The sequence below is a fragment of the Schistocerca piceifrons genome, chromosome 7 (genome assembly GCF_021461385.2).
Source record: "Schistocerca piceifrons isolate TAMUIC-IGC-003096 chromosome 7, iqSchPice1.1, whole genome shotgun sequence".
NCBI lineage: Eukaryota > Metazoa > Arthropoda > Insecta > Orthoptera > Acrididae > Schistocerca > Schistocerca piceifrons.
Window position 1 is genome coordinate 563,260,387 of NC_060144.1, and position 20,603 is coordinate 563,280,989.

Genomic DNA, 20,603 nt, shown 5'->3' on the forward strand with positions numbered 1-20,603 from the left:
CAGAGACATTGGAAGTTAAATTATAAGTTCACATTTGAAATACCACCAACCTGCATGGATAATTGTCCCTACATATTAAATTTATGGAATGCTGTTACCACATAACCGAATAGAGAGAGATGATGAGACTGGGGCACAAGCCACTGGACCACGGAATTCTGCACACTCAGTGCTTGCGAAGAACGAAGCTACTCTTTGCATGTAATAATGAAATGATATTTTGGCATGTGTATAACAATCTTAAAATGTAAAACTAACTGCACCTCAAACTTACTGTTGTAAATTATGTGTTATTAAAACGAAACTAAGATTTGTTGGTAAAATCTTTAAGAAAAATTTGGACAACTTCAAGCTGACAGGCGTACCTAGTATAGGCAACCTGGGTCAAGCATAGGCATATTTAGTATAGGCTACCTGGGTCAAGCAAAGTTTTCAGCACCAGTCTGCAATCAACCAACTGCACTAACTCATGACATACGTGTGTGGTGTCATGTCATGATGGTACAGTGTATTTGAAATGGATCATGTTTGCAGAGGGTGTGTTGGAGTAATGCACTGGCACTCTCTAGTGTGGGATGTTTATGTCTGTAAATTGTTTGAGAGTGCTGTTTAGTGATTCACTGGACTTCTTGAGTGCTATCTGTGATAATAATATCCAAAGATTTAGTTAGCAAGTTATTTTGATGCTGGCAGTTATGGGCAACAGATTCATTTTCCACTTTATGGCTGGCGATTCAATTTTCTGTTTAACTCATGGATATGACAACAAAGTTTGTGAGTAGGTCTCTGCAATCCACAATGGGTGATGATGTGCTGATCACAGTAAAATTCATACATATACTCAGTTTAACTGCAAAGTACATGGGGTGTTACTTTTGTGTGAGGCTGACCAAAGTTGCTGTATCTCTGACAAGATATATGTGGCATTGTCAGAATGGTGTTGTACCTCGAGGTGCTCCTGGTGAGAAGTCGACGCTGGCCATTTGAGAGATTGTACTGATGACATATTTGCTATTGTTAGATTTCTGTGTCAGCTTACCGGTTGGTATGTATGTTTTAATGGTTTTTGCTCTTTCTTTCTCTTAAAATATAGTACGTATGGTATGTGTGTTTATGTCCATAATTGTGTATTTACTGTATATCGAAATTGGTGTTAATACAATTTTAATGAATTTTTGGGTTGTGCTGTTAGTTGTTGGTAATTATGTTGGACTATGATTGGTAGGTTGTGTGGAGTTGTTTTACCAACACTGGTGATGTTAGGTTTTCGATACATTTTGGTTTTGTAGTACTGTGGAATTCATGTTAGGTGTTCAGGCCAAGTGCAGTGTTAGTTACTGGATTTGTGGTATCGTGGATTTAGTTTAAGCTATATTGGTCAAGCAAAATTCTAAACACCACATGGTTTTGTTGACTGATGAAGATTTTGTTTGCTCGACTTTTGTGTTAGTATCTGTTGTGGTATATGTTCATTATTAGGATTGTATTATATTTAGTCTGTCTCCACCCAAACACACTAATTCTTGCATCTGTCCCATCAGTTTCATGTTATTTCTGTAACTGAATGTTTTTCATAATATTCGTGTCTTTTTGCATGTGTAATGCCAAGACATCCTGCACAAAAGCTGTTGGGTGGTAACACAATCTTCAGCTCTACTGGCTACTTGGCAGACAACCCAAGTGCAAGCTCTCTATGCATATGTGAACCATTTGGTCACGAATAGTATGCTCCCATACGTTACATCCCCACTGCCCACAGACACCCAGCTGCCCATGGGCAGGCTCTTGAGCTGAAACATCCTAGCCTAGACAATATTATGAAAAGGATAGTTGCTATTCACCATGTAGAGGAGACACTGAATCGCAGATAGGCACGACAAAAAGACTTAGAAAGTGCTTTCAGCCAACATGGTCTTCGCCGGAAACACACACACACACACACACACACACACACACACACACACACACACACACAGAGAGAGAGAGAGAGAGAGAGAGAGAGTCTTGAGGTCAGACTGGCCTCAGCAGTCAGAGGCTGTTGTCCTGTGTGTGGGGGCAAGCACGTGTGTGCATGTGCATGTGGTCTATTTCCGACGAAGGCGTTGTTGGCTAGAAGCTCACTTTTGACAGTCTTTTTGTTGTGCCTACCCACGACCCGGCATCTCTGCTATATGATGAGTAGCAACTATCCTTTTCATAATATTGTTAGCCTAGACAAAATTAATATAAATTCTGCTGAAATCTTAAATAGTGTGACACACAGGTGTAGATGTTGTATTTCTTCTTTTGCAAAATACCTGTAAGTGACGTCTGAGACACGGTTAATGATATAAGAACGCTAAGCAGACCCTCCAATAGTTTGCAGAGTATTCTACATCATAACTTCTCAAAATATTTCTTACTGAAGCAGGGCTTATCCATGTTTCATAACATAAATATGGAAAGTGCATGTGTAAATGGTTTTGAAGAAAGTGAAAAATGGTTTTCTATTCAAGTAGTTGGAGTTGACGAGATACTTGCACAACTCATAAAGGCTGCTGGAGAATAGCTACATGAAGAACTGTACCATCCCATAAAAGTTACATATGAAACCAGAGAGCGCCCAACAGACTTTAAAAAAACAAATCACAGTGTCAATACCAAAGAAAGAATCTGCAAATAGATGTGAATAATACCGGACACTAGGTTTGGAAACACATGCCTCTAAGATCTTGACCTGCATCATTATAAAGCAGATACAAAGCAGGATAGATGCAATGACCACAGGTGACTGGTCCGGGTTTAGAAGAGGTGTAGTAGGCACACAAAAATCAATCTCTGCTTACGACTAATTCATGAGAAAAGACTTAAAAAAGGGTCAAGACACATAAATTGCCCCCACAGTCTTAGAAAAAGCATTTAATAGGATACACTGGTCACACTTTTTAAGATGCTGAGAGACATGGGCATAAAGTATGACGACAGAAGAGCAATAGAGAGAAGAGGTGATAATGTGTGAAGAACATCAAGAAGAAGCTACTATTAAGCAGAGTGTATGACAGGACTGCTCACTCTCTCCTGTCTTAATCAACGGATACATTCAGAAAGCAATATAGTGCATTCAATCTATGGATTCAAATGGTTAGGGATTTCAATATTGATGAGACATTAAATTGTAACAATGGGTCAGTTTTGGTGCCCTTCTTGTAGATTAGTAATCAAGACCATATAGGTGCAGCATTTTCTCCTCAGTTGCTGACACCAGTACTCCAGAATTAAAAATTATTTTCAGCATCTTATTTTTTACTTTACTCCCAACCAGTAATCATCAACAGAAAAACGATTCTGCCCATCATACATATTTAAAGGCTGCCACTGATGACATGGGCTACACATAATGCCATATGACCTGCACATGCCTGAATTATACAGCCGCCAATCAACTCAAGTTTTGTGTCTGAAATATTTTAGTGTCAAACATATTTTGCAAGTAAACTCTACACACTATAAGTGTGTCAAGACTGACAGGTGTATAATTTCAATTTAACCACACATCATGTACATAAAATACATGCCACCAAGAATTCAATTATCCACATGACATGAGATTTGTTGGCTTTGCCAATCAACTAGAACTCCACTTTTTTACCCAACCTAGACTTCAGACTATAAGAAAGATAAATATTGTCCATATTCCGTTCTATATCTGTTTGCACATGTAACATGTCACACACCATGTAAGCATTATGTCAGAGGTCAAATTATAACTGGTATCAGTATGTTCAAGCGAGACTGGAATCCAATTATGGTCAAACAAAACTTTCTATTTTTCATATGAATGTGAGAAAAAAAATTGATCAAAATGAATATCATCATATTATGTAAATCACAGTATGAACTCAATGAATCATTACTCATAACTTTTGAAGGGCAGCAATAAAAACCCTGTTGGCTTGATTAGAGTACAAAGTAATGAAGTCACTGCACTGAAACTCACATTTGGCATCGAAACAGGTGGTGTCATGCGCACAACACCAGCAGGCTGCGGCACTACAGTAGGCTGGTAGGTCGGTTGTCCACCCACCAGCCCTGTCCAACCGTTACACACGGCCTGGACTGCAGCAGTTAAGCCGACTGGCGGAGCAGCACGATGAGGCAGGGTGGTGATGGGAACATCCGGCTTGGTTGCAGCAACAGCGGGGGGTGCAGCTGGAGGGATGACAGGCGGTGGAGGAGGCGGTGGCTGCTTTGTCCACATGCCAGCGCCCGTAGCCGTAGCTCCGGCCTTGCTGCTTGCTAGTAGCAGCTGGGAATCCACCACTTTGTTAGGCCAGTAATCTTCGAACACGGTTCCGGGAGGAAAATAACTCTTGATGTCATTAAGGCTAATCACTGAACACGTCTCACTAGCAAACAGCTCATTACGAATGCCTTGGACCTTGCAGCAAAATTTAAGGTAGGCAAGATCCCAACCTTCTAGCTTTTCAGCCTTGAGTTTTAGGTTATCGGTTTCACCTTCGAAATAGAATAAGGGTACGTACTTGAAGCCATCACGCACGGTGTAGGGCACGACAGATTCACCATTGATACGAACAAATCCACACTTATCCTTAGGGTTGCTGGAACTGAGCAATAGCTTGTTGTAACACACGTCAAGAAAATTATAAAATTCTCCGGCATCTTGTAACCGTACGACCAGATCTTTGGTTGTAAAAAGATCTCTGCCAAACTGTCCCTCACAATGCCTCACATTTATTTCGTTAAGTAACCTCGCCTCTGCGTCCGTGATATAATAGCTGCGGATACACGTGCAGTTGTAAATGTCTGAATGGAGATATGTCAGGTACTTGTTTAAAAGTTTTGATTCCACCATGCGAACGGCACAATACTTCTCACCGTAACGAAATATGTAAGGTATGTGGCACTTTCCAAGGGTCACCCACCCAAATTTTCCTCTCACACTCTCCTCATCCAACGGGGGTTTCCTGTCCGGCTCGGGTGTCTTTTTGTCCTTGTCTCTTTCTTTGTCAGGGCACGGTGCAACGGGGGCAGGAGGTGCCCTCGTAAGGTAGTTGAGGATGCCTGGCTGGCCAGTTTGGACCATGTTGGGCGGTGGGGGTTGGCCGGCACCGGGCGGTCGGACACTCGCCATCTTCGCCTTATTTGCTTCCACCATTTTGGCTGCCAGCTCTCGGATTTCAGCTTCATCTGGACGTTCTTGTTTGATTGCAACTCCTTCAAAACCTAAATGATGGAAAATATTCACAATTTTAAGCAAAATTATGTATAGGCATATAACCATTTTTATGCATTTTGTGTGTCAGTATCCATCCCAACACAATTTTTATTTAGCACTATTTCCAAATATTTGTAATTAAGATTTGAGCACTTCAAATACCAACTTAGTTGTGGAGAAAATAGTGATTTACTAGTTATAAAATATGTTATGGAATGAGACTGAGATACAGTGCATAAAGTAGTACTTGCTATTTGAGTGTGTGTATCGCCCACCACCACACAACAGAATAATTATTTTGGGAAAATATATGTCATCCCCACCTGTCATTCCACACACCATTTGTATTGTTATAGAGTGTGTAGGAAAATGTATGTTAGGAAAGGCTGCCCGTGCTCTCCATACTTATTTAACTTGTAACACAAAATACAACAGAAACATCAAAATATGACACTACATGACATAATTTTAATGGTCATCCTGACACAGTATTTTGTTTGCCAACATCATCAAGATTCTTAAAGGGAAACGAACTGTGAGTTGGGACATCTGGCAGATGTTCTTCTCAAACTAAAGATAAATATAAAAAAGAAAAGCCATCACTAATAAAACTGGGACGAAACAGTGGATTGGAGGAAGCTGTATGTCATTTGCAGACTATTTCTCTGTACAATCTGAAAGTATAGTAGAGAACACAAAATTTATCAGTAATGGAAAAAATAGAAAAAGAAGAAAGATAATTTGTACTACAATTTTTTTAACAGACATTGGCAGAATAGAAAAGTTCAAAAAGTTGAAGTATCTAGGTGACATAATTCCAGAAATAGGTCAGAAAAATCTGCTGTAAACAAAAGGACACACAAGAAGCAGGAAACAGCATATGTAATATCAAAAACTATTTACGACAAAAAGCACATTTGAAGAAATTAAAAAAAGAAACACTGCACTAGGACACGGTAGTGAGACGAGACTGCTTCTATGCAAGTGAACGCCTAGCACTGATTTACCAATCACACAAACCAGGAATATACTGTGTCCAAGTAGAACCAAAGGACCCTAGTAATTAGGAAACAATAGTGTAATGCCAGATATAGAAAAGAAAGAAAATTAGTTATTTTTGGATGTTCATACTAGATGAATGACAACAAGTTCACAAAACAAATATTTGTACTTATGGGATAAGAAAATATCAACTAGCTGTACCCTAGAAGCAAAAAATATTAGAAATACACAACATGAAAGTGGCAGAAGCAGTGAAGTACAGATTTTCATGAGGGAAATGTTAAATTTCAGATTCCGAGGCAAAAGCAGCAAAGGAACAGATACAAAGTGGTCTGAAGATGGTAAAAAGACATGTGGTGGGAAGAAGAAAGAATACTGGAGGAAAAGGAAAGAGTAAACCTATGGAACTGAAAATGTCACTTGGTCCCTTGTATGAAAAAATAGAAAGGACGATCAAATTTAAAACTGCGCACACCTTTGTGCACGCGCGTGCACCCACCCGCGCGCGTGCGCGCGCGCCCACACACACACACACACACACACACACACACACACAGGCGCGCGCATGCATTACAAAGTGAACCTATAAATCACATGCATTACAAAGTGAACCTATAAATCATTTAAATAAATTCAGTTATGTGAATAGTAAAGCAAGCAGTGACTGCTGTCCTGTAAGGATATTAACTGGGGGGGGGAGGGGGGGGGGGGGAAGAAGAAGAAGAAGAAGAACGGCTGAGTACGCCCACAGAAACATAAATTAGGACTGACAGACAACCACCACTACCGAAAAAGTATAAAATGTGCCAAGACTTTTTTTATAGCATTGTAAATGGTGTACTCTTGGAAAATAAGGCACTGAAAAATTGGAAACAACAGATGTAAGTATGGAAATAAACAACAAAGTACAATCAAAATGACGAGTCCATGAATGAATGGGGTGGATTAAACCTTAGACCACGAATGGCAAAAATCGTCACCAGTAAAAAAAAAATTATCAACTAGAATTACCTGGAAAAAATAGGAACAGAAGAATGGCTACATCAACCAGGAACTACCACAAACAGAAAATGATATTCTGAAGCAGTTGTTTGAAGTTAATGTAGATAGGAAAATAACGAAACGTGTTTCCTGTTACGGAATTTAGACAGGAACATCACTACTTCTATCATATCATTATTTACTGTGTCTGTGTGCGAGAGAGAGAGAGAGAGAGAGAGAGAGAGAGAGAGAGAGATATATGGATGGGGACAGAGATTAATATCAACTATGTATTTGATTCCTGAAATTATCATGCATGTTACTTCGGGAAGCTACAAAGCATGTACGAAAAGGGGAAGACAGTTTACTGAGTACTCCAGGATGTAATGTTGTTATAACATAAATGAATGAAACACACACACACACACACACACACACACACACACACACACAGAAGTGCATGCATCGTGTGAAAGGAAGGGTGTAGAGAAAGCTGAAAAAAAAGGAGACGAGATTGGATGCTAAAAAGGGTAAGAGGAACAACCACCAACGAAAATTCGGCTGCATGAACAACAACTTTTTTCAATGAAATGCAAACATTAAATCCACTCGTACAAACATTTGAAAAATAAGTCAAAATTACACAGTTATTACAGCTTCAACTGGAGCATTAGTCAACTAACTGATGGAATGATTTATCTTTTCAGCCAATTGTTCTGTTGCATACTTTGCTATTCACTAACTCAATGAGGAAGACACAGTAGTAGTTTAAAATAGCTGTTGACGGACAACTTTGTTTTGTAATGAATGTATACTAGTCAGGGGAGGGAATGCAACACAGTGGTAAGACAATTCATGTTGGTGGGAATTATGATGCACACATTGCACTGAATGATAGTCAAGTGGATGAAACTGGGATAAAAAGCAAATTCGAAGAACAATTCCACAAACTGGCAGGGTACTGTGCGCATTGGGCTGAGGTACGATCGTAGTTTTCTAATGACTCATACATTATAAACATACAGTTTGATATTTTTTGCTCTGAGGGAGATTATTCTCCACAAGTCATCACAGCTCAGAGACAAAATACACTCCTGGAAATGGAAAAAAGAACACATTGACACCGGTGTGTCAGACCCACCATACTTGCTCCGGACACTGCGAGAGGGCTGTACAAGCAATGATCACACGCATGGCATAGCGGACACACCAGGAACCGCGGTGTTGGCCGTCGAATGGCGCTAGCTGCGCAGCATTTGTGCACCGCCGCCGTCAGTGTCAGCCAGTTTGCCGTGGCATACGGAGCTCCATCGCAGTCTTTAACACTGGTAGCATGCCGCGACAGCGTGGACGTGAACCGTATGTGCAGTTGACGGACTTTGAGCGAGGGCGTATGGTGGGCATGCGGGAGGCCGGGTGGACGTACCGCCGAATTGCTCAACACGTGGGGTGTGAGGTCTCCACAGTACATCGATGTTGTCGCCAGTGGTCGGCAGAAGGTGCACGTGCCCGTCGACCTGGGACCGGACCGCAGCGACGCACGGATGCACGCCAAGACCGTAGGATCCTACGCAGTGCCGTAGGGGACCGCACCGCCACTTCCCAGCAAATTAGGGACACTGTTGCTCCTGGGGTATCGGCGAGGACCATTCGCAACCATCTCCATGAAGCTGGTCTACGGTCCCACACACCGTTAGGTTGTCTTACGCTCACGCCCCAACATCGTGCAGCCCGCCTCCAGTGGTGTCGCGACAGGCGTGAATGGAGGGACGAATGGAGACGTGTCGTCTTCAGCGATGAGAGTCGCTTCTGCCTTGGTGCCAATGATGGTCGTATGCGTGTTTGGCGCCGTGCAGGTGAGCGCCACAATCAGGACTGCATACGACCGAGGCACACAGGGCCAACACCCGGCATCATGGTGTGGGGAGCGATCTCCTACACTGGCCGTACACCACTGGTGATCGTCGAGGGGACACTGAATAGTGCACGGTACATCCAAACCGTCATCGAACCCATCGTTCTACCATTCCTAGACCGGCAAGGGAACTTGCTGTTCCAACAGGACAATGCACGTCCGCATGTATCCCGTGCCACCCAACGTGCTCTAGAAGGTGTAAGTCAACTACCCTGGCCAGCAAGATCTCCGGATCTGTCCCCCATTGAGCATATTTGGGACTGGATGAAGCGTCGTCTCACGCGGTCTGCACGTCCAGCACGAACGCTGGTCCAACTGAGGCGCCAGGTGGAAATGGCATGGCAAGCCGTTCCACAGGACTACATCCAGCATCTCTACGATCGTCTCCATGGGAGAATAGCAGCCTGCATTGCTGCGAAAGGTGGATATACACTGTACTAGTGCCGACATTGTGCATGCTCTGTTGCCTGTGTCCATGTGCCTGTGGTTCTGTCAGTGTGATCATGTGATGTATCTGACCCCAGGAATGTGTCAATAAAGTTTCCCCTTCCTGGGACAATGAATTCACGGTGTTCTTATTTCAATTTCCAGGAGTGTATAACAGCTTAAAAAGTTTAGTATCTGACCATACTATATTTGTATTCTCTTGTTTGGTTAACTGAAAACAGGTTCTTGTATTCCAATAGCACAGTTATCAAACAATGGAAACACCAGGTAGGAATATCAACAATGTAGGAGAAGATTCCGGCCCGAGATGGTGGAGATGGCGTTGTGTGTGTGTGTGTGTGTGTGTGTGTGTGTGTGTGTGTGTTTTTGCTGACTACAGCTATGGCTGAAAGATATAGGTGAGTGTCTTAATTGTGCCTGTCTGCAGCTTGAAGTGTCTACTTTACGATAAATAGCACAGCTATTGTTTTCACTACTTCGCACTGTATCCACTTCTGAATAACTCATATTTTAATAACAACCCATTCAGAAATTAAATCTTAACACCAAAAACACAAATCGTAAAGAAGTTGTTCTGAACCCTTGCTTCAAATGGTGTACGAAACATTGAGCTACTTTCACCAATTAGATATCATCCACAAAAATGTGCTAATAGAAAAGCGGTACAATTATTTTTAATACTGCTGTAAACAATAAAAAATTATTTCATTGATAAATCTGCAATAGCAAAGTCCCATAACTTGAAAATGAAAAAATGAAGTCCCATGCTTCTTTACAGAGCGTAGGGGAACGATGCGGGAGACCCGCACCGCCTTACTAGGCAAGGTCCTAATGGATGTGGTTTGCCGTTGCCTTCCTCCGACCGTAATGGGGATGAATGATGATGATGAAGACGACACAACAACACCCAGTCATCTCGAGGCAGGACAAATCCCTGACCCCGCCGGGAATCGAACCCGGTACCCCGCGCTCGGGAAGCGAGAACGCTACCGCGAGACCACGAGGGCGGACATCATATAACTTACTGGGCATCATAAAGCCTACAAATGAAAAAGTGATCTAAACAAGGAAAGATCTGAACTGTAAATGATCATAACATTAATTGAGTGCTTTCGGGTGTTCAGTCAAATTGTTTATTCCACTTTCTTTATACCATATTATCACAACCGACCAAGTCATACAATCCCGGTGCAGTAAGCTGTATTCTTATGCATAATCGTTGCTCGAGTTCTAAAGAAATATGCCTGAATGGGTTGGAGTCCAGGTAGTGAGTATGCATAAGAAGGCAGCTCACAGCACCTGAAGAGGGCAACTGGGCTGATTGTCAAAATATTGTGTGTAAAAAATGGAATCATCAACTCTGCTAAAAACCTGAAAGCAAAACTTCAATCAATCATGCTGACACAACCTCAGGGCTGTAACTTGGTTTAACTGATCACAAACAATTACGTCACTTAAATAAAAATTTTAACTTCATCTGTAATCTGACATAAGACTGGAACGAATCAGCTTCTCTGTCTCTCCCTTAAATATAGCAATGAAAAATGACATTTTGAAATTATCCCCGTCCTTGTATATTTTGAAATTACTTGAAGTTCTGTAAATTAACACTTTCTTTTTTACTATAAATATTCTCAAGCACTAATCATGTGAAACAAGTCTCACTAATTAACAAAACTTAACTTATTTATGGCAAAAAAGTTAATAGAGTTCAAAATTTTTGTAACCTGTGTATCCCAAGCTCTTCCAGAAGACCACCAAAAACTGATATACAGCAGCATGTCAAACTGAATGAAAATTAAAACTATAGAACCACTATGGTTGCGGCAATAAATCATACACGTACAGAGGTAAAATTCTAACTAAATGAAAAAAAAAAAATACTCTGTTAAGACAGTAAAATGTTCTATTAATTGTGAACACCATACATAGAGCAATAAATGCATGGATTTAAGGATGCATGCCTCAAAGGCAAACTGGGAGGCGAGGACATACAGCTCCCAAGATTCGTGGAATATATTTCCCTTCTGTCTGACAGTGAGATAAAGCTGCACCTGTAAGGAATGGAATAAATATTACAGAGAGAACTATAATAAGCAATTAAATAATTACTGTGTGTGGCACAAACATGACTGAATGTGCTTAAACATGTGAGCACTTTCACCTAAAGTTTTTAACAAATAAGAAAGCTAAGATACCATTCATTAATAAAGATGGGCCACATATGTAAAATGTTATGGAAAATGGCTTATTCCAGGGTATGTACAGACTTAATCAAGTTACAGTGTGTACGCTAAAGTAAACAGCAAAAGGAAAGTGTGGAGAGAAGATATTTTTTTTTTTTTGACACACAGCGCAGCATAACACGAGGCAATGTGACATTCACTCACAATACTTTTCAAATATGAGGTTCTAGGTAACACAAATGAGAGAAGAACTATGCAGTGAAACTTTCAATTAGTACTGCTGTTCAGTATGGGATCCTTATCGTATTGATCACCAAGGTGCACTGATAGAAGTTCGAAGGACGGCAGCTCGTTTTGTATTATTGTGAAACAGGAGAGAAAATAGCAATATAATGTAAAGGATAGTTGCTACTCACCATATAGAGGAGATGCTGAGTCGCAGAAAGGCACAACAAAAAGACTGCCACAAAATTTGCTTTGGGCTAAAAAGGCCCATGTCAAAAGTAGACAATGTACACACGTATGCACACACACACACGCAAACGCATCTCACACACATGACTACAGTCTCTGGCAGCTGGAGCCACGCTCAACTAGCTGGCTGTCTGGCTCCAGCTGCCAAAGACTGGTGATGTGTGTGCAAATTGTGTTGGCGTGAGTGAGTGTGTGTGTGTGTGTGTGTGTGTGTGTGTGTGTGTGTGTGTGTGTGTGTGTTGTCTTATTTTGATAAAGGCCTTGTTGGCTGAATTGTGTGACAGTCTCTTTGTTGTGCTTTTCTGCATCTCAGCACCTCCGCTATATGGTGAGAAGCAACTATCCTCCTCATTGTATTGTTACATTCCATACTCAATTTCCCACTGTTTGAGGAGAGAGAGAGAGTCATAAATATGACATGGAACTTGGGGTGACAATAATTAAAACAAAGACGTATTCCATTGTGGCAAGATCTCTTAACAAAATTTCAATCACCAACTACTCAAAGCGAAAATATTTTGGCAACTATCACCGAGAAATAACCATCACAATAAAATAAGACAAAACAGAGCTTACATAGAAAGATTTAGATGTTCATTTTTCCCACATACTGTTCAAGATTGGAACCATTGAGAAATAATCGGACACTGGCTCTATGAATCCTCTGCCAAGCATGTAGGTATGAATTGCAGACTAATCATGTAGATGTATGGCACCTGGAAATTTACCAATGACACCAAACCGAAACATCAGTACATACTTTTTAAAACATTTTGACAACTGAATTAAATTTCCTAAAATGAAATGAATCAATGGGTTTCAGAAATGTTGAAGCTGCAATATAACGAATGTTGAAATAGGTGAAATCAAAGTCACAATGAATATTTGATCTGAAATTGGGGGTGCACACAGTTGGCTCAATGAATCCAGTGATTACTCACAAAGGTAAGTAGAAATGTAATGTTTCTAGTATACCTGTACAAGCATTAGGTATGATATATGAGACCCACTGTGACTTTACCATGGGTAGTTCATCAAGAAGAGTTCTTGCACCTTTTGTCATGAGAAATGCAGTCACAATTCTTCTGATTTATTGAAATAAAAATGGTCATATTAAGTCAGTGCAGAAATTGGGATCCTGTGGTGGTAGGCAAAAAATGCAATGAAGCTGAGGATGGAATGTTGGATGAACTGGAATCACTTGTGTCTGGTAGGGTATTGCAGTGCAACAATACAAACAAACACTGATAGGACATAGCTTATGTCAAGCAACATTAGCAATTGGGCATACCAGTATTCTAAAATACATGAAATATATAGAGTGACCATAAATGTATAAGCTATAGGTTCACAAATAAATACTTCCCTGCTGTGGAACGACAATCCCTGTAGCTATTACGATTATTAGTTGCTGGTTTGTGATGTGCTTTCTGTTAATTCAATTTTTATGCCCAAAATGCATAAAAATTAAATAAAAAAATTCAGCTGAGCACCCAGAATACACCCTAAACTGATAGTAAACTCAATCTACTGATGTGAATAAAAGGAGATCATAGGCTACTTTCAATTACAACCAAAAACATTAACTTCGTCTGCAAATAAGTTCAAACAAGAGTTATATAGTGCCTCCTAGATAAATTTACATTTCATGGGCTTGATGGTATAGCCAACCAATGCATAATGTCATATCCGACCAAAAGAATGCACGGTACTTAGTAATTCAAGCAATGTAGTCCAGTGACACAATTCTGACTGGGAAGAAATCAAGTATGGGGTTCCCAAAGGTCCACTGCTTTTCCTCATGCATGTAAATGATTTCCATCTAGATTACAACAAGCACAATTAGTTCTTTTTGTAGATGACACCAATATTGTAACAATCCAAGCATATGTACAAAAACACAAGAAATGATAAACAACAATCTTAAAAGCATCATTGGCTGGTTTTCTGCACATGGTCTCACCCTCAATTTTAAAAAGACACAACATATTCAATTCTGCACATACAGAGGTACTACACCAATGATAAGTGTAATACATGGTGAGGAAATAATAAATAGGGTGGAAACTTTAGACTTCTTAAGGGTTCGTATAGAAGGAAAAACACATTTTGGAACTCCTAAAACAACTTATTTCAGTCACATTTGTGCTTAGAATCATGCAAATCTTGGGGAGAGATAAATCATTAAGCTGACATACTTTGAATATTTGCATTCAATAATGTCATATGCAATGATGTTCTGAAGTAACTCATTTTTAAGGGAAAAAAGTCTTCATTGCACAAAAACTTGCTGTAAGGATAATATGTGGTGGCCACCCACAATCATCTTGTAGACATCAGTTTAAGGAGTTGGGCATTCTGACTACTGCTTCACAGTATATTTATTCCCTCATGAAGTTAGTTGTAAAAGTAATTCACTGCAGTTGAAAAGGAACTATGAGGTACATAATTAAAATAATAGAAGAAAAATGATATCCATTACACCACATTAAGGTTGTCTTTATTACAAAAGGAGTGCACAGTGCTGCAACAAAAATTTCTGATCACTTACCAGTGATATAAAATGTCTGACAGATGGCAAAGGAAAATTTGATAATGAACTGAGAAAGTGCCTCCTTGACAATTCCTCCCAAAGAGAGAGAGAGAGAGAGAGAGAGAGAGAGAGAGAGAGAGAGAGAGAGAGAGAGAAGTAACCATACATACTAATTGATTCATGATGTGAATGTAAAATGACTCATTACATTACATTATGATCTATTGTGCAAAATGATCCAATGGTCCATGGAACATGTAACTAACTAACTAGCCGCCCCCATCCCCAATCCTCATTTTTTCATATTTGATGTATAACACATGTACATTATTGTTGTTGTGTTTAGTCCCTAAGACTGGTCTGATGTACCTCTCTTCATTAGTCTATCCTGTAAAAACCTCTTCAGCTCCACTGGGCTACTGCAACCTGTATGCACTTGAACTTACATCCTGTATTGAAGCCTTGGCTTCTCTCTTCAATTTTAACCCAATTTTAGCAAACAATTCCTTGGTGCTTCAGGTAGTGTTCTATCGAACAATCCCCTCTTTTACTCAAATTGTGATGTACATTTCTTTTCAGGATGTCAAATTACACAGCCTTCAACTGTCTAGTTTCCAAACTTGTTTTATTTGGCTACCAGTTTCAGCATTTTCCTTTGCCACCTTCAGGCCACTGATCGATGTGTAGGAAGATTCTACCTCAGTTCTCATCAAAATAGGGGCCAGCAATACTGGTATTAGTAGATTTTTGCTATAGCAACCAATTCAACCATCATCTGTCATGTCAATAAGAGGCCTGGAGATGGCACAGTACAACACTGAAACTGGCATCCAAAGAAAACGATTTTGGAAACTAGATGGCGGAAAGGTGTTTAATTCGACACCCTGTAACAAACAACTGAGTCCCCCAACTATCTCTAAAAAGATGGACGCACAGTAATTTCTTTTTCCCAAATTCAATTAAGTACATCTTATTTGTAATCAGGTCTGCTAATCAAATCTTCAGCATTGTTCAACAGCACACATTTTGGTAGTTTCTATTCTCTTCTTGTCTGAACTGTTTACTGTCCAGATTTCACTGTCACACAAAGCTACACTGAAGACAAATGCATCCAGAAAAGGCTTTATATATGATATTATATAGATTAGCCTAAATGTACATAAAGAGCACCAAAATTTTCCTCGTATGTAATGTAGCTTCTCTAAATTTCTCACACAGCATTTGTTTTCACAATGAAAAGTATTGTCCTTGGCAAATGACGACCAAACGGTCACCTTTCAACTTCATTTACGTCTTGGGCTATGATGCAGATCGGTTTATCATTACAGCTAATTTCAGAAAGTGTAGATGAGAAATATGATTTTGTGTGTTCACAAACATAAACATCAATACTTCTGATACGCTCAACATGACTATCATGAAGAGACATTTATCTGAAGAGGATAGAAATATTGATTTTTTTCTTTTCCCATCACTACCACAAACTGAGGCAAGTATCCCTAGTAAATATAACAATGAATAGACCTATAGTGCACAGGATGGAATGTATGTTATCCAATTTGATAGCATCAGCAATCACAGATTAATAAGAATTGTACATGCATTAAACTAATGAGAATGGTTTGTGTATTAAACTGTCAGAAATGACACAAAAAAATAACTGATTTACTACTTCAGTCATCTTTATTTACAAGTACACTTACTGTTTCAGTCACACTACCATGGTTTTAGACTATGAAACATATTTCTGGCTTGTATATATGTTATGTATTTGGCAGTGATGTGACTAGAAGGTAGTGTCATTTGACACCTGCAGCACAATGAACAAAGAGTAATGCTGCCATACGGTACATCTCTGGTATAATAATATATGCAAAATACTGTGGTTTTCAAAAGTGCAGTGACAAATATATGTGTGCAATATGGTATCATGCAGCAAGAGCATGTATTATGTTACACTTATCTGATGACAGGTGCACACACATTTCACAGTGTAAAAACTATGAAATTCCTCTTAATTATATGGCATGACCACTGAAGAAGTGAATGTACGATTTTCTTTTGTGTATTAGACAGGCCATTATGGATGAAACATATTTTCCACTAGTAAGTAAATTAAACAAAAATACTTAAGAGACCAACACTATTATACAAAAGATTCCTAGGCCTAGTGTTGTACTGCATGATCACGAGAAATAACACTTTTCAATGGCAAAGCCTAAGTCCTTAAGGTGTAGTTTCACAAGTTCCATAGGAGAATCACTAATAAGAGCTGTCATAAATTTTGCTCAAATCTCATTAAAAATAATGTGAACAGTATTTTATGTCCTTCATAGAAACAAGACACATCTCATATTGGACTACAGTGCAAACTGTAGCACACATCTTGGGACTAGTGTAGCAGGGGATACAACCCGTCGGCTTTGGACAATGACGTCACAAGTCGCCAATCGAGAAGCGATTCTTCTTAGTGTTGTAGCTCCCTCCAGTGGCTGATAAGTGTTTTTTGGCTTTCTTAAAAAAAAAATCTCACGAGATAGAATAAACAGATCCACTTTATTAAGCAATCAGTAAAAAAACGAAACTGAAACATAACAGCAAAAGCGAAAATGGTAAACTGCTCTCTGGCGACTTGTGACGTCATTGTCCAAAGCCGACGGGTTGTATCCCCTGCTACACTAGACCCCACATCTTATTCCTCTAATTTCAAGTAATGAGCTTTCAAAAATGGAATTGATATGTATGCATAGGTCACTGTTGTACAACACCAGTGATTAGTCAAACACACTGCAACAAGCTTAAGAGCCTGGCTTGGGGGTATTCCTGTAAGTTATTTTTCAGTAAAAATAAATTTTTTTTACAGATTTTTCTGTAAAACAAAAAACTGGAAATAGTAGGTACTTCACTTTTTTAACAAATTTGTTTTCAATGACATGACTTCTTGTATGCCTACCATACGTACAGATATATGGTGATGGGCATTATAATAAATGACCACAAGACTAGTAGCACTGATATTAATAAGTACTGTAAGTTGGCAAGATACTGGTAGTCAATGAATGCCATATCACACAGTTGAATATGAAGTTTCCCTCAGCTGTTGTTCATTTCTTAATATAACTTATTCAGAGCCACATTGGTATATTAAACATCTACAAACACAATTATTGCCAAAGAAAGAGTAGTTACCTACAATATGGGCTACCATGTTTCAATTTTTCATTCTTTATAGTTAAAAGTAAATAAATAAATAAATTTTGAGACACTGAATCAATTAGACCAACAGTACTATCTACTGATCTAAAACATTTCAAACACAGCCTACATTTGTTGAGTCCAAGATGAAAAGCAGACTACTCATCAGTAGAAATAAATGGTAAGCATGTACATTTAGAGAACAGAAAGACCAAATTACTGTGCCTAGAAAAAACATTCCAAGAATGTGACAGCATGGCCTGCAATCTTATAGTGATGAGAAACGATTGTCTCAAACATACTAGAATTCATGATTATCCAGCAGTCTGTGAGTCTTGCTATTTTATTGGTAGGTAAGTACCATTAACTCAGAGAAAGAACTCAAAAGAAAATGGCACATATTATTCACTTTTAGTACTAACTTTGCAGGATATAAACTGAACTTTCACAACTGGTGGACTTTTAATAGAATACATGTATGTGAACACATGTTTGATATGCTTTTCAATAAGATTCCTAAAGCTCTGTAAATTTGCACATTATCCCTGCAAGTTTTAGATACAATAGTGGTAAACGTAAACCACATAAATTTATGGGAGGAAAGAAAATGGTTTTCAACTTCAACTATGCATAAAAAATGTAGCCTAGAGGAACTGAAAACTACTTTTTGTCCGTGTCACAAACCTGCTTCGCGACAAGAGCTACTGTACATACGAACATACAAATTCTGGTACAGATAGATAAATAACCCAAACAAATTTAGTGTCGGCTAATAAAATTTTTTGCATCTCAATACCAGATGTCAGAAAATTCAGTTTAAAACGATGCTAATTGAAAAATATTAATAATGTAAAACAGATTAAAAATACCTGACACAAAATAAATATCGGATTTAGTACACACATGAAGTGGCTTCTTACAAAAATATAGGTTTCTGCATACCAGTATCATTAGTTGATTGACAGGTTATAAATTACGGCTAAGAATAAAATGGTTTGCGTCTTACACGAAGAAATGTTTTATAGTTCGGAAAACAGTCTGAGTAGATCATTTATTTACATATGTAGGTAAAGAGGGCCAATATACAGTACGGGCTTGATAAAACGTCACTTTGTATTTTTAATATCGTCTAACGTATGTAACGGGTAGAAAATCTTTTAACGGCGTAATTATGGTATCTGTCAACTGATGACGTCTTACAATACGTGTTATGACAGCACGATGTGGTAAGGCTAAATTAATTTTACGGAGACCAAGGTAAAGCCATATGCCATTAAGAGGCTAAAACAAAATGTACAAGGGTTTTGCCACACTTCAGCAAACATATATAAGGCACTCCTGACTCTACATTGACATGCAATCTAAAGCAAATTAGGTCAACTATACTTTTACATGAAATTTCACATAACATTATCTGACAGCAATGACACATGTGAGCTGTGTACGTAGCATACTTGCAAACTTTCAAAAAATTAATTCCTATACAGGCAGACGTCTATAAACACAAAGTAAAACCACCTGCTTAAATTCAACAGTTCCACATACAGTGACATATGTAAGTGAAAGAAAAAAAAAAACAATCACGTCAACAGTTTTACTCATTTCCGCACGATACGTCAGTTCTCCCTTACCTCCTTTATTTGTATTTCCAGCGTTCGATAAGGCGGCAACCGAGGATAACGCCATTATAGCTCTCACGTTGTTTCAGCCATGTAACAATTGACGAAAGCACTGAGCAGACAGAATACGAAAACAAGGATCACTTGTGTGTAAATTGTATACAAATTTCACATTTCGTCATTATTATGACAACGCGCACACGCAGCACTTCGACTGGTAAACTTCATTCTTTCTGTTCGCGTTCAGAGCGTTACACATTTCTCCCCTTCGATTTGAAAGCCAAGGGAAATGCCCCGCCTAGCCTCGCATACAGGGTCCCTATTTTCTCAGCGCCAGTTTTTCTCCACCTGTGAGTCATTCTCGTCAAATGGCGGTCATCGAGGGGAACCAACCAATGGCAGCGCTCCATGCTGCAATAACAAAAAGACTACATCGTCATTCCTGTGACGTCACATCAAATTTCCAGGCCCCCGGCTCGAGGCTAGAGCTTAAATTTCCATGGTCCCTCAAGTACGGCACGGAGGAGAGTTGCAACATCTCATCTGCGGCAGTCTAATGAAAGCAGTATTATGTTCATAGACAAAATAAGATAATAAGAAATATCACTAGAAAATTATCGAAACTCTAGGGAAACCGAAATTGTGGCAGTATTCGATACCACAAGTTACATAAGTAAGTACAATTAAATTCAATTCATATATTTAGATACCGAACATAACCTCTAGAACTTATATTCTTTATGTTCATCAGCGTATATCTGGCGGCGTCAACAGTCCCGAAGGCCGCAGAGGAAAAAAAAACACACCCGGAGTGGGAATGTTGCCAAAGACATACAATTGTCGTCCTAATGCACAAGACCGTAAGGACGAGAATCATGACGGTGGCCAAGCGATTTTCAGCCTTACGGTGCGCAGCGAAGGACGGCTACCTCCCCTCCCGTCCCGTCACCCCTACATTGGCTGCTGTCTACAAAGTACACGAAACTCGAGAACGCAAACGTTTGTAAATTGTTTGGGAGGTCTTTCAAAAGATTCC

The 20,603-nt window shown here is 39.4% G+C and overlaps 1 protein-coding gene across 3 annotated transcripts in view; it reads right to left on the reverse strand.

Annotated features, from left to right (window-relative positions):
- The window catches only part of LOC124804632, a 100,016-nt gene extending 79,776 nt beyond the window's left edge, over positions 1 to 20,240 (reverse strand). For 2 of the 3 annotated variants that reach the window (XM_047264844.1, XM_047264845.1), the window contains exons 1-2: positions 19,580 to 20,240; positions 3,977 to 5,223 (exon numbers count right to left, since the gene is read on the reverse strand). In XM_047264844.1, the coding sequence (XP_047120800.1) occupies positions 3,977 to 5,223; positions 19,580 to 19,634 (1,302 nt within the window). In that variant the 5' untranslated portion in view covers positions 19,635 to 20,240. The remainder of the gene's footprint in view (positions 1 to 3,976; positions 5,224 to 19,579) is intronic. The other variant, XM_047264843.1, reaches the window with a different exon arrangement.
- Between the last annotated feature and the right edge of the window lie 363 nt (positions 20,241 to 20,603).